Consider the following 26,292-nt stretch of genomic DNA (forward strand, 5'->3'; position numbering starts at 1 on the left):
ACTGTTCCCTCGGGCGTGCTCCCATCAAAGAGAGCTGTTTGGGTTCCTTTTGGTGGAGGACATGAATTTGGTTCCTGTGTTCCTCCAGAAAAAGAAGCGGGAACAGCAGTGTGTTGGCAGCGATGTATCACTTCATTCCCCACATTAAACATCCCACAATATTACTGAGGATAAATAAAACATTCTATAAATAGTAGGCTATGGCAGACTGGCATAGTTTGGCGGAAATGTACCCCTATGCACCTCTGGCTCAAATTCATTAGCGTTCTGGTTCTAAAAACACAATAAAATAGCAATACTAACCAACCTAGTCAATCAATGTTACAACATTGCTATGGAAACGCCTTCCACATTAGCACATATTAGCAAACTACATTTGTCGTTGTGGAGACTGGCCTGTCAAGAGATGCTGTTAATCCAAGGTTAGCCGCTTGCTAACCAACACTATAGGTATATATTGCTCCGTATTGGTGTGAGTGAGTACAGGTTCAACAATTGGGGTCTTTGGCAAACACAATTCTACACACCATCTAAATCTCAGCTCCTCGATTCTGCTTTATATCATAACCACTTAGGTTGGCTAACTACAGTATAGCCAAAGATGGTATGTAAAGTAGAGCTAATGTCTGGTTGGAACTTTTCTCAGGTTAAGGGTAGCTGGTGACAGGTAACTCCGGAACGTGTTCAGTTTGAATGAAGCCAATGTCTTTACATTAGGAACTTACATTAGGAACCCAGTTTAAATTCATTCGTTGCTCAGTTTAAATGATGCTGGTGTCTATTAGTTTTGGAACACTGCTAAATTTAAATGAAGCTCCTGTCAGTTAGTTTGGAACGTTGCTCAGTTTTAATGAAGGCGTGTCCGTTAAATTAAAACGCTGTTCATTTTGAATGAAGCACAGTTACATTTTTAACGCTGTTCATTTTACATTAAGCCAGTGTCCGCTTGCTCAGTTTAAATGAAGCACGTGTCAGTTAGTTAGAAACGTTGTTCGGTTTGAAGGGACTTCATGCTCGTTACAAGTTCGGGTCCGTTACATTTGGAACACGTTCAGTTTAAAGGAAGCTCGTGTCCGTTAGTGGTGTCATAGTGGTTAATTTAAACCAAGTTTGTGCAAGTCTAGGACGTAGCTTAGTTTAAATGAAGTTTACATTCGTTAGATTTAGAATGTTGCTCATTTTAAATGATCCTGTGTCCGTTACATTTGGAACACTGTGCAGTTTAAATAAAGCTTGTGTCCGTTACATTTGGAACATTGTTAAATTTAGGTGAAGATAGTGTCCGTTCGTTTTGTAATATTGGTCAATTTAAACTAAGCTTGTGTCAGTTTAAGACGTTGCTCAGTTTAAATGAAGCTTTGGTCCGTTAGATTTAGAACGTTGCTCGGTTTAAATGAAGCTCTGGTCCGTTAGATTTAGAACGTTGCTCGGTTTAAATGAAGCTCTGGTCCGTTAGATTTAGAACGTTGCTCGGTTTAAATGAAGCTCTGGTCCGTTAGATTTAGAACGTTGCTCAGTTTAAGTGAAGCTCTGGTCCGTTAGATTTAGAACGTTGCTCAGTTTATATGAAGCTTATATATATATATATATATATATATATATATATATATATATATATATAAGATTTAGAACGTTGCTCGGTTTAAATGAAGCTTTGGGCCGTTACATTTAGAACGTTGTTCTGTTTAAATGAGGCTTGGTCCGTTAGATTTAGAACGCTGCTCGGTTTAAATGAAGCTTTGGTCCGTTAGATTCAGAGCGTTGCTCAGTTTAAAAGAAGCTGGTATCCGTTTGTTTTGAAATGTTGCTCAAGATACATGAAGCTCGTTTGAGACGCTGCTCGGTTTAAATGAAACTGGTGTCCATTATATATGGAACCTTGCTTAGTTTAAATGAAGCTGCTGTCTAGGACCGTGTTCCCTTTAAATGAAGAGCGAGTCCGTTAGATTTAGAACGTTGTTGATTAACAACGCTGAATGTGAAACGGAAACATTTGGCTTCTTGTTATTGACAACCACCACAAAACATTTACGAAGCACGCATTTATCTAGAGGTACAATGAAGAAACGGACAAGAGCATCCGTGAATAACTTAATCTAATTTTAGTGATGACGTACCACACATCGCCTCAAAGCAAGAGTGAAGTTATTTTTAGTCAGGCCACATCCATTACTGCCTGCCAGTCGCCTTCTGTGTGTTTGTCCCACTGATACAACAGAACCGCCAGTGCTTCATCGTCTGTCCTGTGCGCTGCCCTTTAATATCACACTAAAATGAGACAACCCAACACACACCATCCGCGTTTATGTGCGCCTGCAGCATTTTTTGAGCACCGGAAGATCAGGCCTTGTGCCCCGTTGGTGCTGTCAGCTGTGACAGTTCCCAGATGGAGGCCGCTACTGTATGAGAGATTGAGTTTCTCGCGGAAAAAAAAGAAAAGAGAAAAGAGAAAACCTCCCTCTCTCCATCCAAACCGTCCTCCCAAAGTCTCTGCAGGCACTTGTGCGCCCTGGCGCTGCGGAGAGGAGCCACCGCGGTGAGTACCCAAACCACTTACAGAACGAAGAAGCGGGGGTCTGTTTTCTACTCGGAAGCCGGGTGTATTTTAGCAGAGTGGCTATTCTGAGAGAGTTTCTTGGTAGATTTCATTGTCTGCAGTACTTACACTGTAAAAACGTTTTCCTTTAATCATGTTAGCTTACATCCCCCAGTGTTGTTCACATCACCGTAATCTGGGTTTGAGTTGTTGTCACTGTTGCTGTGTTAACGTATTTAAAAGCCACCAGATTTTATTAAATTAACGATACAAACTGATCCTACAGTGTATTTTATATGTACACTGTAGAATCGTGTAAATGAGGACCGGCTGCTTTAGCCAACGACGAAAGTAGTCCACAGACTACTGTATTGACCCGTTATTTAGAGTGAAAAAATCAATGATGATGATTAGCATTAGTATTATCATACAGACAGTACAGTAGCCTTGATGGGCATAGAGTGAAGGTTTATTTCTGCTGTATAGTTCCGGTATTTGTGTGATAAGAACGTTGTAAATGTTTAGATGAACTTTTATTTTGTTCCTATTCAAACAAAAAAGAATCGTACACTGTTAGAAATACAGGGACTGTGCAGGTACATTTTTCTTTCGTCAAGGTACAAACAATGTAAACGTTCCCTCAAAGGTACAAGAGTGGTTTTAAGGTCCAATTGTGTACCTTAAATACGTTTTTCTCATTGGAAAGTATGTATTTGTACATTTTCATAACCTAATATTTTAAAACAGAACAATAGAATAAAAAGTCTGGAGACGAGACGGGGTGTGTGGAGTCAATACAACTTAGAAAATATCATTTCAATGGATTATGGTACAATTACCCTGACTTACGGTACTGAGATGTACCCTTGAGGGTACCACCCCAGTGACAAGAGGGGTACTGCCCCAGTAACAGTGTCGCAGCTTTTTTCTGAGAGTGTATAGGTGAATTGTAAATTTACACGGGGCGATTATTGAGCGAAGGAGCTAAAAAAAATGAGTGTGAAAAAAGTGCTATTATTGTTTGCATTTGTGTAACATTGCCACGCCAGTGTTCGTGATGCACTGCCATCTCATTTATTGCTAAAACCTGGAAGGTAATTGCAGGGATATGAAACATTATACAGGCGTTATGAAGTGTTTAAGCTGTGTTTCTAGCAGGCTCTGAATCAGAGAAGAAGGTCGGACCCCCCAAGTAGACTCTGGACCCCCAACACCCCATTCATTCCGGAGAGCAGGGGGGCGACCTGCTCAGTTAAAAACCTTTAAACGAGAGCATAAATCCACACCACACACACACACATACACACACACACACCCCAGAACACCTCTGCAGTGAGTTTTCTGAGAGGAAGTCTCTCAAAAGTGGTGTGACTGTACGCGGTCTAATAATTATTGAAACGTTAAAATATTATTATCATCGCGATACTAAATATGATCTTTCACATTGTAATGTTCATAACGAAATGTAGCAATATTTGTCAATCAGCTTGCGTTACTATAGAAATTATTTTTTGTTCTCTTAATATATTCTTTTTCATTCGCTAATGTAATGGAGATTCCAAAACTGGCTTGCAGTTTCAATCAACTCAGTTTTATAAAAATAAATTACAAATAATATTTAGCACGAGCCACAGAAGCGGTGTGGAAATAAAAGACGAAGACTTACAGAAAAAAAAATCTTAAGTAAAAACACAATAGAGTTACAGTGGCAGCAGGTTGACTATTACTGTATTTATAATTGTTGTGAATTTTGAACGTGGCGTTAAAGTGGCGTTAAAAATGAGTCCCGTCATACAGGCATATGAGGAGAATATAGCGATTTAGAGTCTGTGTTGTTCTTAAACTCAGTAGGTTATAGTTGGACGCCGCAATTTATTCTGCTATATTATTAATTATTAATAAGGTGTTTGAGATGTAATAGTAACGTTTTTAGACGCGGCAGATCGACCCTGAGCAGAACTTCATTCAGACAAGTTAATACCATTTCTTCACTGATTTACTCATCCCGGTATTCCCTCATTTCCATACTCCCTCCTTATTTCATTTATTCCCTCCTTCACTCATTTATTCTTTTACTTATTCGCTCATTTATTTATTCATTCCTTCACTCGTTTAGTCTTTCACCAATTCCCTCTTTATTTATTCCGTCCTTCACTAATTTGTTCTTTTACTCATTCCTTCATTTATTCACCCGGTCCTACACTCGTTTAGTCTTGTGCTCATTCCCTTATTTATTCATTCCCTCCTTTAATCATTCATTCTTTTTCCCATTCCCTCATTTTCTCCCTCCTTCACTCATTCATTCTTTTACCCATTATCTCGTTTATTTGTTCTGTCCTTCACTCATTTATTCTTTTGCTCACTCCCTCATTTACTCATTCCTCCCTTCAATTATTCATTATTTTTCCCTATTCACTCATTTATTTATTCTCTCCTTCACTCATTTATTCTTTTTCTTCATTCACTCGTTTGTTCTTTTACTCGTTCCCTCATTTATTCATCCGCTCCTTCACTCGTTTATTCTTTTGCTCATTCCCTCATTTATTCATTCCCTCCTTCAATCATTCATTTCTTTTTCCCATTCTCTCATTTATTTGTTCTCTCCTTCACTCAATTATTCGTTTAACCCATTCCCTCATTTATTCATCCTCTCCTTCACTCGTTTATTCTTTTACTCATTCCCTCATTTATTCACCACTTCCTTCACTCGTGTATTCAGGCTGAGAGGCTGGATGGTGAGGGAGAGATCTGTACACGTTCAGGAAGAATAAAGAGCACAGACACAACACTATTAACAGCGTTAACCTTCACTAATTATTGTACCTTACTGCGGGTCAGTTTGAGTGAAATAAATGATAAATGGCTATAAAGGACTGAAAATATTAATACTTTCTAAAATCGTTTAGCGTTAAGCTTCGGTAAAGGCAATATTGTTTTATTAATATGTTGTGAAGTCAGTCGGCATTTATATGAAACTAGCAAAACATCAACGTCGCGATTTTAAGTTTTAACATTACTAAAATGTTGTAAGAAAACTGATGGCATGGCGCAGCTGAATTTCGCTCTCCTAAGTTGAATTCAACTTATTTTATTAAATTAAACAATTATCTATTCTTATGGGACAGTGTGATATAGAACCCAAAAATATAGTCAAACACTCCTGTAGGCTTTTTCATAAGCCGCTGTATTTACACTCCAGATATAATCAAATAAATAAATAAATAAAAATTCAAAGAAGAAAAAGTGTAAAGCACCGATCAAAAGCCTGCACTGTATATTCCTGTTTACAGTAATCATTAGCCCATATTTTTACACTTATCTGTATATAATTTTGTTCCAACAAGCATTTGTATTAAACTGATATGCATTACATATTATATTATATTATATTATATTATAATTCAGGAGAAATATTTCATTGATATATCCAATCATGCTCAATCCACATTAAGCTTTAGGTCTTAATATCTGTTTAGCTGTTGGGGCACACAGATAAAATACAGCCCAAATATTATATGGCTGGGTTATTCTGAGATGCTGCTGTCTCCTCCCAAAGAGGAGAGAGAGGAGACGCCAGTCATGAGACACCTACATTATTGCCCAAAGACAGAGAGGGAGTCTGCTGTTCATACCGACCGCAGTCAGATGGTCAGTGATGTACTAGTGCTTCCATGCCAAGTTCTTCTTCCCAATAAGATTAGGCAGCTAACTTCAAAAAGCACAAAAAGGGTGGATGTGGATTTCTTAAGGTTGGTATAACAAAGTGACTGACTGAAATGCCATAATGTAGGACAAAAAGTGCTTGGTAAGAGTTTATCTCATACTGAACAGCATCTAGTGCTACAATTCTAAATAATTAGATGTAACAGACTTGTAGAAATCAGTAACCAAACTTCATATGAGAATTCCCCAGATTTGGATGTTACTATGCGGTTTACCATAGTGATGGTCCAAAGTCACAAATTAGAGTCTCCTCATGGCCCAGAGTGGTGCAGAGATGCCCCTGTTCTTCTCTCTTATCTCTCTTGCTTAAGTCCTTGATAACTGGACTAAGACAAGGCTATCACAGCATGCGCATCACCAGACGTCATGGTGTCTATTTCGAGTTGTAAAGTCGTTCATGAAATATTTACACACAAAGAGATGAGAACCATAGCTGGAGCATTCCTGAATACCTCTGCCCACAATTCTCATCTCTCTCTCTCTCTCTGCCTGTATTAAACATATGGCCAGTCAGTTTTTCTCTCATGAAAACATCTGTTCTTGCGCACACACACACCACAGCCCTTGCGTTTGTGGCAATGGCCGGTAAAAATAACCTCATATGGCATGCGGTATAATGCAAAACATCCAGTGAATGCTTGTCACAGATACAATGAGGTACTGGAGAGCCGTCTAGTAAAAACACAGGATGTGGCCTTTATTGTACGAGAGCTATACTTTGGCTACAGTGGATCTACTTGAGTCTTGCATTGTTTTCCGATCTGGCTGTAGGGCAGTGGAAAAGACCAAAAGTGGAGCTATGCAATCTCAGGTATCATTAATGAGAAGAATGTCAGGGTGCGTCCATGGAAACGGTGATACCATGGCCAGCTCAGGTCCGTCCACCACTCGGGGGCCTCTCGGGCCTGGTTCCTAAGCCATCCATCACACGCAGTAATGGAGAGTTTCTGGAGCAGTCTGTGGCTGACTGTGTTAAACCACAGCGATGACAGCTATCTACTCTCCCTCACGAGGCTACCATCACACTCTCTCGCTCTCTCTCTCTCTCTCTCTTTTTCTCTTTTTCAGATTTCCGTGAGTATTCCATGAAGAATTTCCCTTCTTATACATCTCAACCCCTCCCCACCATCAGCCATGTTGAATATGTTTCCAATCTGTGTGCCCTGTCATGGTCAGAATTCTGCACCGCTTCCATGAGAGAAACCCCACGTCTTTCCAAATCAAACACATCGGATATTCAAGGACAGACATGGCTGCCTCGGATGATTAATGGTAGGTCCTGCTCATTTATTTAAGGTAGCTTAATCAATACACCATCACACTGATTAATTTTGAATAAAGACCATATTGTTTGTTGAGAAACGATGAACTGCCCTTGTGCTCACGGAAATCGAACAATAAAATGAATCTGCTGATTCTGTCCCATGCAGTAAATTATGATTTTGCATAATCCCAGCTGCTCAGTGCTTGGGCTGTGTCTTTGAGGTTTTCAGTAGGACAGCTGTGATGCAGTTGAGCCCACACACACACACTGCACGTTCACTTCCAGAACGGCACGGGACAAGCTGTTTGTACTGGGAGTTTCAATTTTCTCTCTCATCCAAGCACCAAAACACTCAGTCAACAGAGTTAGCCAATAATACACTGCAGTGGATCACACAAGCATGAGAGTGTTTACAGTGGAGCTTCAGGTGTTACATGCAGTTATCCCATTTCAGCCCTGTCGGACCGAGGGCTTAAGACCATGTTATGTGAGCTGATGGAGCGTGAGACGAGCTCCCCCAAACAAACCCTGTGCGGATAATCCTGTAGTTGGAACTCTGAAACTCAGACAGCTTCTTCAGTTTAAACAGCAACAGAAACTACTTTCCATCTATACTACTGTACCATCTACCATAGCAACAGGTGGGCTACAGTGTGTAATTTTATGCCTATGAAGTGCACCCATATGAAAGGTGTTTCTGATAAAATGGCCAATGAATGTAGGTATAAGGTTGGTGTAACTAATGAACTAGTCAACTCAGTGAATACCTCAAGTGAAGGCATTCTAATACCTGTGCAGCTTGATTTAGCAAGTAGATTAGTGGCCTTCACCCTCAGTCCTGGACATTAGTAGAACCCCTGTTTTAATGACACTTGATTCTGATAAACTGAGCAAAATCCATCCATCCATCCATCCATCCATCCATCATGGTAGTTTATAAACCCCTGTTGAAATTACATGCTTTGTTGATTTTTTAAGTAAAAATATTTTAACACATCCTTTACAGATAACAGGCTTCAATATTACATTTACCTGTTAAATGTTAGTGAACCATTTCTATTTATTTGCTGCTTTAACACACTGGAAAACAACTAAAACAATTTAAAACAAAATATACAACTTTTACATGGGCTAATGTTTTTCTCCAATGTTAAATTCAGCAAATAATAATGTGCTCTCTGTAAAGAATTGTGTACTTATTTTTACTTAGAAAATCAATGTGTCATCTATCTTTTCATCTGTCCATCCATCAGTCCATCTATCTACCCATCTATCAGCTTTCATGTTTAGGAAAACTGTATAACTCTACATTTAGCAGTGCAATCTACTCCTTGCATTCAGTGGTCACTCCTATGTATGATGAGGAAGGGAATGTCAATGTTATTCAATTACTACTGATTACTAATTTGGGGCTTTGCCAATAATAAGGTAATATACTAAACAGATATTTATTGGAAAGCACACATTTTTAGCATCCAAGATTAGATTTTCACATTGAATTTTACATAAACAATTACTACAAAAATGATTTTTGGTGTTAGCGAGGCTCTCTAACAAACACGAGAGCAGCTCAAATTCTCTCTCTCTTTCTCTCTCTTTTTTGCATCTCTTTCCCCTTCTCTCTCTTTCAGGCGCTTGCTGATTTAAGGAGTGGGTGTCAGGTTGATTTCATGTTTATTGGCCACACGAAAGGGTCCGCAGGTCTGCCCGTGTTAGGGCCTCTCACGGGTGGCCTGGCTGCAGGCGGCTATTGAGGTCCACCACACCCCACTGATTTCATTGCTCTCCACACAGTGGTTTTGATCATGTTGAAGAGGAAAAGCGCCGCACCTTGATTAGATGTTGGTGAGGGTGGTCGATGCGGTTGGACGTTCATTCCAGTATCAGCACTGCAACTGCACCATGTGGATCCGCAGTCATGCAGATCAACAGTACGGTTTGATCAGCGTTTAACAAATTGGAATGGTTTCGGTGGCTTGTTTTTGTAAAACTTGCCCAGTCGTGGTTCACCTGGGCCAAGTGCAGCGATGGGGCTTCGGCAACACCAAAACAGTGTGGCAAATGACCAGAGGTGGACATAACAAGAGCAGGATAAATTATAGGCCTATATGAAAGCTGGAAATTATTATGAAGCCTAAATAGACACTGGGATCACAAAATTTCCAGATGTTATGTCATAATCAAGAGTGCATCAGTTTGAAAGGAACAAAACAAATGTAAGACGCATCATTGTTTCCACTGTGTCCCTTAAGCATGAGCATTAAGTAGAAGCTTGTGGTTTTCCATGCAGGGAGAAGTTTAGTGAGGGTGAAACGGTCCTTTACAAATCCTACTAATGCTATTACAGGAAACAAACAAATAAGAGATGTGCTCAAAATGTGTTCAGTTATGTGACATAGCTTACATGTGTTTACTATGTGAATGTCTAATGTTCATAAAACACAAGATTTCACAAAGGTAATCTGTAAACCACTAATGGTAAATATTTTTATATTGAGTAAAGGTATTTATTTGTGAGGTTGTCAAACATAGCAATGCCAAATGTTTGTGTAGACACACAATTATGCACTCTTTCATCCCTACCACACAAACACCTCCTCATACACACACTCTCATACCCCCCTGCAAAAGATAACCAGTGTTTTAAGATTCCAGGCCTAGGACAATTTATCAGTCCTCGGTGACTGACTGAAAGAGGCCTGTAACTCTCACTATCTCTCTCTCTCCCACTATCAATACAAACTACAGGATTTAGCATGGAAAATAAATATTACTATATTTAATCACTCAGTTGGCTCCATATAATTCAATAAATGTGTCTTTTGATGTTTGTGTGTATAACGAACTAGTCAAATGTTTGGATGCATCTAGTAATACAAGGTTTTCATTATTTTTACTTTTTTTTCACCTTTTAGAATTAATAGAGTGAAGAAATCAAATATCTAATTTTAAATTCTATAAAGCAGCCCCTTTTTCTTGATGCAGCTTTAAATACTCTTGCTGTTTTCTCAAGCAGCTTCATGAGGAGCCACCGGGAATGCTTGGCTTTGAGAGAAAAAAAAACAAAAAACAAAAAAACATACATGCACATTAAATTGACTATTTATGAAAAAAAGTACAAGAAAATAAATAGATAAAATATAAAAAGCATAAGTGTGCCACTTGTAACAATTTTTCAAAATAATTTCTTTGTTCAAAAACGTGAATAAATAATTTGTTCAAAAAAGGGGTTAACTCATCTCAGGCACAACGTTTAATTTTTACAAGGTTTTCTGGCTGACAATATCTTGAAAAGGGTTACAAGGGAGTTTTTTTTAGCACAGGAATAGCAAATACATCAAACATGCTTAACTAGCATCAGTGCTAATGGCACAAAAACATATTAAAATTCTAATGATTTACTTTCAGTCTATAATTTAGATACATAGACTTTAGATACTTGTTAGTTTTCATCTAGGATGAGAAAACTTTTTCATCCCATATCTTCAGAATACTCTGGTGAGAGTTAACTCTGGTAACAGAGTTGAGTGAATGTTGAGGGACACAATTAAAATGTACACTTTCCATAACCTTTAATAGATGCCTCATGAAAGAAGACATTTCAAGCATTAGACGTTAAATGAATTCACACGTTAATGCAAAAAATACAATTTTGGAAAATTATAACTTTTTTGGTGATTTTATTTCAAGGTAAAGTGTAGTGGGCAAAAATACCATTTTCTAAGTGTTTCCAATGGATTTTATTAATGATTTAATAAATGTCTATTTAACTTAAACATGCATGTATGTTATTGTGAAGGACAATTTACTTCTGTCTTTTATCTTTACATACATATTTGTAAACATAATATCAGTGGCACAAAAAGTTTTACTGTAGTTACTGAATAATTCATAGTAAATACTGAATAAAGATTAATAACTGAATTTTAGGCCTGGGGTTTATGCAGATGACAATAAGATTCACTCTGCTTTGTTTCAACTTTTGAGTAGTACTGTACCTCTCTAACTGAGATACAATACAACATATTTACATAATATCGAGAGTCTTCACAAGTCACAAGTCTAGTTAAACTCCTCTTGTGTGTGGTGTCTTGGTGGTGACAAGCAGGCAATGTTGGAGACATTCTATTTAGGTCCTCCCTCCCACCTTAATCATACTTTGTATGCAAGAAAGAAGTTCTTCAATTGTTCTTTAGTAAAGGCAATGGATCTATTTAGAACCATGAGTTTTATATTGAACCTTTTTCAAACCAAAACGGGTTCTTCCACTGTTACCATGTCAAGCTTGTAATAATAAAAGAACCCTTTTTTGGTGCAATATAAAACCATTTTCAAAAGGGCTCTATATAGAACCATATGCAACACATTCTCCATCGATGTGAAGAACAATTTAAACCATTCCTTTTACTAACCATCCTTTTTAAGAGTGTGAGAAAAATTTAACACGGGTAGATACATATATGTGAGACAAACACAACATATTTACATACATTTGTAAACAAAACATTTTTTTATTATATGCAGTGGAACCAAATGTTTTAAAAATGCATAAATATAAATAATAAAAATGAACGTGTTTAAGCGGCATGTGTACAGTGCTCTTTATAACGCCAGCGTTCTTCACCACAAAGAGGCAAATCATGACGTCATCAGTTTCTTTTATTATTTTATTTATTTATTTATTTATTTTTAAGCAACTACTTACACGGCTCACGGCAAGAAAAGGCCTACAGGTTACCGGAGAGGAACTGAGCTTGGACTGTGTTTCCACGCTAAAGCTGGGGAGAAACACCGTCAGGCAAGAAAAGGAGGCTCGTAGCTGAGCACTGCAGAAAACCTCGGAGGGTAAGAAAGCATCAGTAACAGCTTCTCTGGTTACACGGTGAGATTACACTATCACCAGAGAGCCCCTCTAGGCCCGCGGTAGCTTAAGAAGGGGGGACCCTGCTCCGCTTTTAAACGGGATTGCTTTTATGACGTTGATTCCCGCGTGCTGATAGCGCATAGCTCTCGAGAATGTAACTCTTGTCAGTTTGCAGTTTCCCTTAAACTGGAAATGTAACTGCGTTCGATCACGGACGGTGAGGTCGGTCGTAAATCGAGGGCTGAGAATGAGCATTTGAGCCGTAACAGCAACATCGCTTGGCAGGTCCGAATCGCGTCGTGTTTGTGTGCCATGAATTAACATGTCATAGTTTAGTCTGTCTCCTCTTTACAGCGCGGCAAGTGACTGCTGTACGAGTCCCGCCACAGCCAGGAGAGCTTATAGTGCTCTCAAGCACACCCAAGCATTACAGCTGTGTTTGGCCTCATCTGTCAGTGCAATCGCAGAGAATGAAACTCAAGAGGCCACTTCGTGATTGCTGTTTCTGCAGAAACAGACTCATTCTTGAGTCCCTCACAAACCCAAAGCATTAGCACGGTGATATACAGGGGGTGTTTCTGCATGACACCGACCCAAACACTTTCCCGCCACAACAGCCCACTCAAACTAAACTGTTTGCAGCAAATGAAGGACTTTACTTAATAATGGTTACACAGTGGACGTTATTAGATAAATCATTACGAGAAAAGCTAAAACACTCGCAAAGAACCCTTCTTGACTATTAACGCTGAGATGGCTTAATAGCCTCTGTCAGAGAAAGCTTCTATTCTCTGCCCACTAGAATCAGATGTGCTCGTAGGCTGCTTATCACTGAATGAGCCTCCATTCGCAGAACACCTTTGCTACCTAAATGTCGTTTCTCTGCCCCAGCAGCGCCCTCTTGTGTTCCAAAATGGTAAAACAACACACTGTGGTGAGTATTAGGAAAAGATCATAGACACTCCCCCAACAGATCCCAAGAAACCTATCAAAGCCTTGGTAATAAGCAACTTAAATCAGGATAAACATGATTCATCCCTTTATCCCAAATGTAGCTGATAATCCAAGATATGTTTGGTGTCTGGAGTTTGCTTCTGAAGTTTTGCACTGAAGCTACAAGGCTACTATAACTAACAAGTAGAGGAAGCTTATGGCCATCCATTAAATAGACTTGTTTATGTGGTTTTTGACACTGTATGATGCACTGTTTTCAATTAAAATAGACAAACATACAAACAAAATCAGGCCTGAATTCTGAAGTCCACTTTTATAGCTAACAGCATGTCATACTGTATCTATAGTGGCTATAAGCTCCCATTGCAGTGCTATGCAAACGTCAGAGATCACCTTTATTTATTTAATGTCCTGTGAAAATAGACATTAAGTAGAAGTTATGCATTAAACTATATATAAATATATCTCATAATTGTACCATAATCCATTGGAATTATATTTTCTAAGTTGTACTGACTCCATACACCCCGTCTTGTCTCCAGGCTTTTTATGTTATTGTTCTGTTTTAAAACATTAGGCTATCAAAAGATACAAATGTGTACTTTTCCACTACAAAAAACATATTTAAGGTACACAATTGGACCTTAAAACCATTGTTGTACCTTTGAGGGCACATTTACATTGTTAGTCTCTGGGTGAATAAGAATTGCACCAGCCCAGTACCTTCATTTCTAACAGTGTACATTAACTTTGCAGCCCCCCCAAAAAAAATTAGAAGCAAACACTGGACACCAAACATGTCTTTACTGGCTCATTACATTTAAAGTAAGGGATGATGAGGGAAAATTATATACATTTAAACTGCACCTGAATCATCCTGTCTGACCTGATCTTTGTGTTTCTCTGCAAGATATATTCTTCCAAAATCGTATTAGTATCAGTAGTGAATGTTGAATAAATGACAGTACAAAACATAGTACAAAGTGCACAAAATACACACATACACACACACACACACACAGAACCCAAAAACAAACAAACAAACAAACAAAAAAAAAAGCATTTTATGCAGTTCATGACTACATCCTCCCAGGGCCCCCTGGGAGCCTTAAGCGACCACATGTATCACTTATAGCATGAAGCAGCACCAAGGTAAAAGAAACACTCCATAAATGTACTCTGCAAAATACTTTTTTTGTCTGTCGACTACTGTTGTATAACTTCATACATATAACTGGATGGGAGGTTTTCATTTTCTCATGAGAGAACATGTCAAAGATTTTAACTACATACAGCATTTTTTATTGGATCTAACTACAGTGTTGAACTTTTTTTAACAACCATTACATCTACGTCTGACAGTAAATAAAACAGAAGGATGCTACTTTGAATTCAAATAATATGAATGTTGCCTTTCTTTTCTCTGTGTATAGGCAAGAAAAGAAATACAAATAGAGAAAGAAATACAGAAGGAAAGACAGAAAAATATAAAAGAGACAAAGAATGACAAAACTTTTTTTCCTAATCCTAAACTGACATGAGCACTCTGAACACATGCTCAATAGACAACATCATTACTTACTTAACTTAATTTCATCATTTTTTCCACTTTCTTTCTTCCTAGAATCTAGAGGACTCCAGTTGGAAAAGTTGTCCCAAAGCAGAAACAATGAAGCTCAGCCAAAAACAATCAGTCAAAAAAAGCCTTTAAATATGCTCTGGTAAGACTTTCTGTGATTAAATTTACAAATATGTTGAATGTTATGTAAAATAAAACCTCATAAATATGACTGGATGATGGGCTTAAATTTTCTTACTACACAGTGTGTCAAAAGTTCTGTGGTATTTTAACTAAACATAGCATTCTGTGTAATTTCTTTTCTGCCAGTCCCCTTCATAAAGGTTTATTTCTTTAAGGAATAGTCATGCCTCTAACTAAAGAGTTTTTTAGATGGTAAAAGTAATATTTAAAACACAAGCATTAGAAACTGTGGGTAAGGGCTCTATTATAACTCACAGATCTGTTATATACAGACATATGGTTGCTGCAGCATGAAGGGATTTGAACCCACATCCTTAACTATTACAACTACCAGCTGTCATAAATAACAATCATAACTACCATTATTATCACCATTCATAGATCGGTGTGGTTCTCAGACAGCAAAGCACTACAAGAATGTAAGAAAACTTAATTCATTGTCCGACATTCATGAAAAGCAGCTGCTTAACCTGAAAATCAAACTTCCAGCAGATGGCGCTGCAGGAGTAGCTCCAAAATCTTCTTCCAACTCAGCAGGTCTGTTAAGCCTACAGACGGTTCTTCAAGGGTTCTTTAGTAAAGAAAATAGTTCTATAAAGAACCATGAACACTCAAAGAACCTATTGCAGGATTAAAGGGTTCTTTGCATCATGAAAGGGTTCTGCAGATTGATGGAGAATGAGCTATAGATGGTTCTATATAGAACCTTTTTGAAAAGGGTTCTATATAGCACCCGAAAGGGTTCTTCTATTGTTACTATCACATTCTGTGAGACACTTTTATGATGTAAAAAACTCTTCAATCATGCAAAGGGTTCTTTGAGTGTTCATGGTTTTTTATAGAACCATTTTTTTTTACTAAATAACCCTTGATGCACCATCTTTTAAGAGTGTAATCCTGGATTACACAGCATTCTGAATGGAGATTCCTCACTGAAAGGAAAATGTAGTTTAAGACTAAATGTAATCCCTGTGGGGAAAGCCAACCAAACATGTTTTGTCAAAGTAATGAATAATACTACTTTGAGTTGAGGGTTCTTTTCATGATCAAAACTACAATAACCATTACCTAATACTACAGCACTAAACACTGAGTACATAAACATGACTGAAAAACTCACAAAATAAAAGAAGAAAGGTCAAGAAGAAGGTCAGTTTAATTTCATAAGGAAGGTAGGTAGTGCACATATGTACAACATGTAACACGCTAAACAGACCAGACACGTATGCAAGACTATAAATACACATTCAAGGAAAAATAAGATAAAAAATAAAATAAAATAATAGTTAAAAATGTATTTAAAAATTAGATATATATGAACATGTACAAACAGTATGCAAATGTTTGTGCACCCCTGGTCAGATGACATGTTTAGTTGATTTTCAGTGAAAATAAGTTATTCAACTTAAAAATAATACAATTACTATTTATTATGTGACTTTAACATATTGAACATTAATTAACATAAAATGTAACATATTCAGTGAATAAATAGAAATTGTGCTTGAAGCTTGGCAGAAAATTGTCATACTTACATTTGTTTATAGTGGAAAATGTGTTATATACAAGGTCTGGGGAGACATACAATGCTCAAAAGTATAGTTTTGGGACGCTTCTATAAGAATTGTTTATTAATGTATTGTGGAAATTGTGCTTTACCGTGTTCAAAGGTATATTTCAGCTATATTAAGATTTATCAATCTATACTTTACTTCCAACTGAACAATATCAAACTAGAAAAAATTCACCCAACCCCCCATTTTTCTACAAAACAAATGCTGGGGCACTAATCTAAATCCATATTCAAACCAGAGATCTCCAATGTCCCATCCAATATACCAGACTCTAAATTTCATCAACATTCTGAAAGATAGAATGATTCAGAGAACTAAAAAAAAACATGAATATTGCGTTGAATAATGTAATAGAAACATACTGTTTCTTGGTCATAAAATGTCAGTAAAAAGATTACAAATACACTGAAAATTACAAAATCAAGAGTGAAAAATAAACTAAAGAGACAGGACATGTTCAAAACTTGCCATGTTCTGGCCATCCAAAAGAGAACATCACGCTTTGTAAATGAACACTAGCCTGGTGAGCATGAAAAAGGGTCAGTCCTGAAAGCCAACATAAGAATTCATTTTAAATAGCGAATCATGCCATACAGCTGATCAGAGCCAACACTGATACCCATCTGTAGTAGTAGCAGTGTGTGGTGCTTTGTGCTTTCTCCAGGCTCGAGTCCAAGTCAGACTGAAGGCTACAGCGGGGCACATCTGCATTTCAATACAACTTATTCACTCAGTGCACTTCACTCATTTACTCAGCCTGAATGCAGTGGCCTCAGTGCACGCCTGCTGATCACTAACACAGTCAATGAAGACTTTCTAATTTTGCACTTCTTTGTTTGGCCTGGTTTGGCATTTATAGCGCCTTAATCAGTGCAAAGGAGACTGGGCAAAATGGCATAAGAAAAAAATCATGATACTTTAAGGATTTTTCATGATACATGATATGCATCACTATGTTTAGTTTTTTCCTGAGTTTTAATAAGATAAGAGACATAATAGAACCTGTAGTGCCACACACAAAATACTATTATAATAATAGTAAATCTACAACTACAATGATTTTTATTCAATGTTTTACAAACTGCACTGCACTGAATCCAGTTAAACAGGCCAATTAATACTCACTTTAAAATGAAACATGCAGTTGGTCTGTGTTTTTAAGTGCTGACAGTATCCACAATATAATCAGAAAAGTGTATGCTGACATAATTTATCAAAATAATGATAAAATATTGTCATGTTTCCAACTCCCACCTCGGGCCATTTATCTTTGGGAGTAAGTGAATTACATTCCAAAACAATCTGTTGGCAAATGAAAGTCAAAGGCCATATATAAAAATGTTTAAATTCTCATTATTACTGCATTAATGTGTATATGTATAACTGGCAATAAAAACATAAGAAGAAAATCTAACATATTTCTAGACCTTTAAGATGTATAAAGGGATATTGTCAAGTACTTATCTTAATGCACTGACAGATAATTTTACTTCCTTGGAACAAGCACAATTATCTGCCAGTGTGATAAAACAGTGAATAAGAAATAAGAAAAATGAATAAGTGAATAAGAAAAATCTTCAATCTCATAATGAGAAATATTCGATATATAGCCTATATCTTTTGAAATAAAAGCTTCAGCAAAATGGCATTGAGACAGATGGATAGATACACAGTCCTGACACAAGTGAGCAACAGTTCCTGAGTTCCAGCACATCTCCATGCAGTGAGAGCTGCATTTTAAGTCACTCTACTTAATGTTTGTTTTAATGAGCTAAATCTGGTGTAACGTGTGGCTGCCAGCCTCTGCTGGCCTCTCGAAATGTATTAGGACTGTACACTCACACTTTTTGGCAGCAGCAGCAGAGTTGGCAAGGCCCAAAGTTCAGTACCATGTGATTTGGTTTGTTTTAGAGATATTATAGAGGTTTTTAATCACTGTTTTGGCAATAGTTCAATACAATAATCTTCATCACACTGTATACACTGTATGTCTAAATGTATCCAGGCACGCTTTCTAATTAGAAAGTTATTTTAAGGTGCCTTTGCAGGTCTCCATTTGCCCACACACAGCTTATATATGTATAATATCTACAAAAGGCACTATCAATAGAATGGGACGCTCTGGAGCAGCAACACATGAGCACAGGACATGAAGTATATTTCATCATGGTCCTAACAGAACAGAGGTCACTAATAGGCGGACCGCGGTCCGAGTCCGGTCCCAGATGCTGTCCTATGTGGACCTGGACCTATAACAGATAAACTATGGAGAATTATTTAATTTCAACGGGGTGGTCCTATTTTAATCGGCATAGCTTTTCTAGCCTTTATGGTACCGCTTTAGCGGCCCGGGAAACTCACAGACCAGTCGCATGCTTTGTAAATATCACGTTATGCTACTCAGCCAATCAGATCCGTGCATTACGATGAGCACTGCGACTCGAGTAAGTGACGCACACACGGGGACGAGGTGAGAAACAGCAATAAGAAAAGAAAGTGGGTCAGAGGGAGGTTATTTCACATGGCGTGCTCTAAAACTGACAATAAATGTTGTTGAAAAATTATTTAATTGTACTTTACTTGATTTGACATTCAGTTGTTGACTGCATAGGATGTTGATATAACTACTAGACTACTTCAGTATACAGTATATGGCACTGAATCATAATGCAAGTTAGACATTATGATGTTCCAGACCTTTGCTTGAGGAAATTTTCTCTAACTGGACCTTATTGAACTTTAATTAAAGACCCCTGTAACAGAACTTTGAAACTTCTAAATGTCTAAATGACAGAAAAAACTAAAAAAAAAAAGTTATTATGAATTAAGGAAACAAGACTCTAAAGTAGTTATGGACCATTTCTGTTGGTTCATTCATTATAAAATGTTCAAACAATGTAAAGCCTGCGTGCTGTGTTCCAATGATATAAAAATAAAATATAACAAAATAACAAGCAAAAAAATGTATACTTTTTATATGACAGCAACGATTCATACCTGATAAGTTTGTTCACTCATGGCATGACATTGATATTTCAGCATGGCTCAACAGAGACTTTCCATTGGTAATGTTTTCTCCCCCCACCCCTAGAAGTGAATGTGAGTAAATGCTAGCACTGTCCAGCCCTGCAAGATGCGGTCAGAGTCACTGCTGCCAACCCTGGTCAGTGGCTCATATGCCGGCCGGAGAGGGGGACAGAACTGTTGCTGTCAGAGAGATGTGATATAAGGAGCTCACTGTGTAAATCTTTCACTCAGAATAGAGCTGAGCTGAGCCATTCACTCACAACCCAGCACTACACACAGGAGAACACACACACACAGGTAAGCTGTTTCTGGACTTTGCATTGCTTTGGAAAACAGATTGCTGTGTTACTGGGCATAAGCCATAAAGAAGATCAGAGTTACATTTTATTATATGTGCAATAACTTTTTATCTTTTGAACGTGTTGATTTTTAGTGAGTTATAGTTTTGTAATCATTAACAATGTTTTGCTAATCTCCACTTGGAACTTCAGTATAAAATCAGAATATCAGTCAAACAGTGATGCAAATTGCTGCTATTTATTCTGTGTTTTAACTGTACTGAGATGAACAACCAGGGTGGAAAAACTGACACTATGTGAAGGTAGCATATACAATAAGAACTATGCTCTATTTAATATGTGGTTGCAACTGAAAGGAGCAGAAAATGTAACTTGACAATCAGTTTATGGATGCACTTGATATATGGACCACTCCACTGAGTGGAGTTCAAACTGAGGTCTCACAGTGAAAAAACTATTTACAAAAACAATTAAGTATTCAGACCATAGATATTTAAAAGGATCATTTTATGATCAATTTAAAACAAGGCACTGACTGAGATAGAAATAAACTAAATATATACATCATCCTTTACTTTCTATTGGAAGGTGCCTGTCAAATCCCTACATTTCAACTTGTTTAAAACAAACAAACAAAAAAAAGATCCTTTTTGTAGTTTTTTCAATAATTCGTATAAGATCTTTTTAAATTTAATTTAAACTTTTTCTTTAATTCTTAAAGAAGATTTTTAAAGAACAAATCTTTATTTAAAAAAAAAAAGCTGTTGCGTGTTTTCATGTCTGCACTGAAACACAAAGAATTTTAGCCTGTGGGCGAAGCCTTATTTTCACCACACCCCTGCATTTTAGAGCAGGAAGTGAGACTGCATCCTCGTCCATCATGGCCACATGGTGAAAATATGTGGATTATCTTAAGAATTGTTATTACCGAAATACATATTTTCTGCAATTAAGTAAACTTTTTTGTTTTAATGAAAAATATTATGATTTTATGTGTGTACAACTTGAGTTCTGCTTAAAATTACCTAAAAATATCACTACCGAAACATTTGGTAAAGTTTCCATAGTGTTATCACTGTTTTGATAGTGACAAAATTGAATATTCAATCATTTATTTTAATAAAATAAACATAATTAAGGCATCAGTTGAAATCCTTTTGCTTTGAGTGAGTTCACAGTCCAAGTTAGTTAGAAGTCTGAAATGGGTCTTGAATTCTAATTTTAAACCAGTTTGGTACATTGATCCATATAGAAGTAAAACCGACACTCACTAATGTTTTAAGTTTTTTCTTAAATTTGTTCTTGAGAAAGGTCTTAAGAAAAAGTCTACATCAGATTCTTGATGTGTTCTGACACCACATAATTGTTTGCACCGTTGTGCGTAGACTGTGTTCTTACCTAAGAACAAATCTCAAATAAGAAAACACTGGTGAATGTTAGAATCTTCGTAAAAACTGCATAAGTCGGTTTTAAGAAGAAATTTCTTCTTAAGAACGGTTGGTAAATGAGGCCCATTAATTTTGTTATTTCTTGCTGGCAGGATCATAAAATGAAAGTGTTACTTCTTGCGGCTATTCTCCTACTTGGGCTACATGCTGGTGCTGCTCATCCCTCAAATCGCTGGTCATGCTACAGAAAGGCGCTGAAGGACAGAAACTGTCATAATGTTGCCAGTGGACTTGAAATGATGAGGGCTATTGACTCCCTACAGAACCATTACTGGGAGGGCAAGAGCTGTGACATGGTCTGCTACTGCAATTTCAGTGAGCTGCTCTGCTGCCCCAGGTAACTGCACCTTTTCACCAGTAGATGGAGCATTTGCCAAAGTTGTGGCAGCCGGAAGGCTTGGAAAAAGTACAGAGGCACTGAAGTTAAGGAAAAGTATAAGTACTTTGTCAAAATCCTGTTCAATTAAAACTAGCAGTACTGAGCCAAAGAAAAGGTCACACAGTATTGATACTTAACCATATTCAAGTATGCAACAGTAAAAGTAAATGGTTTAACTAATAAAATGAACAATCAGGACTTTTTTTTTTACTTTAAAGTATCTTTAAAGCTTGGCAACGGTTGGTTACATGCTATGTAACCCAGACAAGTGAGTCTATCTGGTCTTAAATCCCAAAAATACCAGGCTTATTACATACTAAGGCTTATTATTCAGTAAGTACAGGGTCTTCAATGAAAAATGGCTGAGCTATTATTAGGTTTATAGGAGTGTGTAATTAAAGTGGGTGCACTGGTGGACCTTGGCCATTTAAGGGGTTAACCCTTGCCAAATAACTGTGTCTGATGACTAATGGCCAGCACTGGTCCTTGAAAATGCACTGAATAAAAACTGTGTTTTCTCTTGAAAGCATTCAAATTCAATAATAGTGGAGTAAAACACATATGTTTCAAAATGATAGTATTGAAACAAAGTACAATTGCTGAAGTATTTTCCACCACTGGTGGCCAGGGAGCAGTGAGTGTAATTCATAGTGAGAAGGATCCAGTCATGGCCTGCTGCTGAACACAGACTGCATTGTAGCTGTCATGGGGCTTCTATTAATGCCTGCACGTGGGCAGCAAGGGGACGACCTGGCCTTCTGATTCACTGGCCTAGTTGGACACTTGCACACAATTTTAGTCAGTGCTGCTGGACAACTTGAATAACTCTGATCTGCTCCACAATAGCTTATATTGAAACATGAACACTTCTTCTATAAATACAGCAGCTTACAGACCCATTTATAAGATATAATTAACTGCCGCCCACCACAATTCATACACATGCATCTAGAAAACAGGTAAACTACACATACAAATATTTGGAGATGCAAATCCACAAAAATTAGAGGAATAAGACTCCAATTAACCTAAACCCGCGTGCACTTTTAAAGGAATAGTTTCACAATTTTCTCCCAGATGTACCCACTGTACCATCTCCCTAAATGTAGTCCATCAGCCAAGACATGTTTGGGGTCTCAATTTTGCTTTTTTCAGTTTAGCGCTGGAGCTACAAGGCTAACATTGCTAACAAACACTAGAAATTAAGTCCTGCAAATTAATTCCAAAATACAACGCCAAAACCACTCTCAACAAGCTCAAACTGCATCCTGGTTATCATTCAGTTGAAATTTTGAAAAGTCAAGATCAATAGGTATTTATAAACATAAACAGCAGAAATTATGAACATTTTTAGCCTTCATATGTCAGGGTGATGTATACGCACACAAACGGGACTCAGAATTCAGCACAACACTGGTGTCCGAGATCTATGTCCAGCTACATCGGGAAGGTGTTTATTTTTATAGTTCACAGTAAGCCATATTGTGTCCTAAACAACATCAGAAGTCTGTGTGATCTTACTGAAGACCTGAATGCAGTTTATGCAGGATGAAAGAAATTTTGGGGTATATTTACAGAAAGGATTTGGGTCACTATTGACTTCTAGTGAGCAAGAAGATCAACAACAGGAGCAACCTCGTAGCTGTTCTAGTTCTTTTAAAAAAAAAAAAAAAGAGAGAGAGAGAAGCAAAATTTAAATACCAAATACATCTTGGCTGACTGTCTACATCTGGGTTAAGTGACAAATAAAGTGAGATTTGAACCAATCTAAACCGTTTAGTTTGAGATATTTGTGCATGGAGGGACTGCCCTAAATACATGTCAACACTGCCAACTATTTTACTATAAAAAGAAGTCCTGGAATTAAATACTTCTCAGAACTCTGTGCCGCAAACAAGGGAATTATTAATAATATTCACAAAACATACAGTCATGGCTAGAAATATTGGCAACCTTGCAGTTTTTCCACGTAATGCACCAATTAATCCAGAGAATTGTTGAAGCTAAAATGCTTTGTTGTTCACATTTGCATTTCCCTTGTTGGAATTGGAGTAACACAAAGAGGCTGACAAAAAGCCAAATTTGATCTTATTCCACATATAACTCTAAAAAGGGGCAACACATTGCATCCATTAGAAAATGTGAGCTTTTAAGCATGTAAACCTCCTTTAATTGGTAATTAAACGCACCTTTCACAAGTTACAAGTGCAGACAATATAGAAACCATAGTCAACCTTTGTGTTGTGTGTCTGTGTGTACTACACTGAACCCAGGAGGACCCTACTGCTGATACAGACACATACAAAAAAGCAAGACTGGTATTCGCAAAAGCTTACTGTAGGAAGCCAAAACCTTCTGGTACAATGTCCTGTGGACAGATGAGACCAAAATAGATCTTTTTAATAACGCACATCATTGGGCCTCATTCACCGACTGTTCTTAAGAAGAAAGTTCTTTTTGAAACTCACTCACACAGTTTTCACGAAGATTTTGACATTCACCTACATTTATATATTATATTATATTATATTATATATATATATATATATATATATATATATATATATATATATATATATATATATATATGTAGGGGGCCTTCATTGCTGTTTTCAGAAGAAAACCTTGTATCTCCATTTTTGTCATGTTTCAGTTTTTGACATGATTTGAAAATGCCTGTTGCCCTTTACATTATGTCAAAATTTCATGACGAATGGACCAAAAGAAACAGCCCAGAATGACTTGGAAAAAAAGTCAGGTTCCACTGACTTACATTAAAAGTAAAGTAGGTTTTTTTCCTTCTCCTATAAAATGTTATCATTTTGGAGATATGAGGTTTTCTTCCAAGAACAGTGTTATATATGTGTGTGTGTGAATATATATATATGTATATATAATTACCTGTATGACTCTGTATGATCTGTTGCTCAAGATGTAACTTGTCATTTCAAAATTAACTTCTCTGAGCTTATGCCTAAAAACAATAGCGGTCTGGACAGTTTGGCCTATTACTTACAAAGAAACACCTCAAATCTTATCATATTTGTTTAAAAACATAGCATTCCAGCATAGTGTTTAAATCATTATAAACACATTATCATTTTGTTTTTTATATATTTTAGCAACTATTTACAGCCCAGACTTTCCAGTCTTTACTGTTCTTAATTTTTTTTTTTTATTATTTAAAACTTGCCTGATTATGTTAAAAGAGGTATTATTCTTTCATTTCTATATAATATATATATCATTAAAAACTGAAACAAAGAAAAATGTTTATTGAAATGTAGGTGGGCTTACTGGTTTTTCCTTCCAACGTATTTAAAACAGCCAAAGAATCATTTCAAATATAATCCACTCAGTGCAACTTTAGTATGTAAGATGTGTACATAGATAGCTATTTATAGATGTGTACATAGATAGCTACTTTGTGTAATGTTTAAGCCAGTTATCTAGTCTAAAACAATTTATATTCTCACATTAACAACTTCTAAAATATATTGCAGTCAACAGGTTGTTATGTAAGATATACTTAATGTAAAATCATACAGGACTATCAACAAAATAGGTAATCAATACTGTGAAATATAGAGATCTAAAGCCAAAGTTATGTCTACAAAAATTACTATAGAATCATCTCAGATATAACATAACTTGTAACTTCAGTTAAGCATGCATCTAAAGTCTAATGAAAAATCTTAAGATAGCTTTGCATAAACGTTCCATTCGAGTGAAACATCATGATCATGCTGCAATAAATTGGCAATGTTGACTATAATTTGAAAATAGTTGTTTTTTTCTTTTGTTCCAGGGATATCTTCTTTGGGCCAAAAATATCCTTTGTGATCCCCTGTGATACCTCTGAGGCTGGGCTCTGAGAGGACGGAACATTTCTCGCCATAAAAACATACAACAGAATATCATTCGAAAATGAGTAACATTCAGTGCTAATTCTGCTTGACTGCATCAGAGTGAAAAAATGTGGATTACAAATGTCCACCTCTCTAGTTAAATGTACAGTCTAATTTGCCTCACAGCCCTTTTGTTCAGTGACTGTGATAGTTTACAATATACGTATCCAATCCTGCCTCTTTTTGCCCTGCAGGGTTGAGTTCAATCCCTAATACAACTAATCTGATCCGTGTAAATAATGTCTTCATAAGCATTTGAATATTAGAGCCAGGTGTATTGGATTAGCATGGGAACTACAGCGCCAGCTCTCCAGATGTATAGATGAATAGGTTCAGTGCTAAAATCAACTGTAACATGTGGAGCCTACAAAGACCATCACAACTGCCATTTATGAAATCTATTCAAAGCCTGGTCTGGCAGCGGCCCAGTGTGAGCAAGAAAAGTGTGCTCTTTTCTCGCTCACACTGGGCTCAGGATGCTGATTTTTCAGTCTTGCATGCTGCAAACTGTAAGGGTTTGGACATTCCAAATAAAGTGTACAATATTGAATGTA

General features: G+C 37.0%; 1 protein-coding gene across 1 annotated transcript; it reads left to right on the forward strand.

The window, feature by feature from the left end:
* Positions 1-1,933: 1,933 nt before the first annotated feature.
* On the forward strand, positions 1,934-26,292 carry LOC118810823 (scrapie-responsive protein 1-like). The gene is made up of 7 exons (XM_036574898.1): positions 1,934-2,536; positions 7,328-7,333; positions 7,436-7,531; positions 14,966-15,062; positions 19,936-20,001; positions 21,544-21,788; positions 25,639-26,292. The coding sequence occupies exons 6-7, from the start codon at positions 21,553-21,555 to the stop codon at positions 25,703-25,705; spliced, it is 303 nt and encodes a 100-aa protein (XP_036430791.1). The 5' UTR covers positions 1,934-2,536; positions 7,328-7,333; positions 7,436-7,531; positions 14,966-15,062; positions 19,936-20,001; positions 21,544-21,552; the 3' UTR covers positions 25,706-26,292.

Source organism: Colossoma macropomum, unplaced genomic scaffold, assembly GCF_904425465.1.
Source record: "Colossoma macropomum unplaced genomic scaffold, Colossoma_macropomum, whole genome shotgun sequence".
Taxonomy (NCBI): Eukaryota; Metazoa; Chordata; class Actinopteri; order Characiformes; family Serrasalmidae; genus Colossoma; species Colossoma macropomum.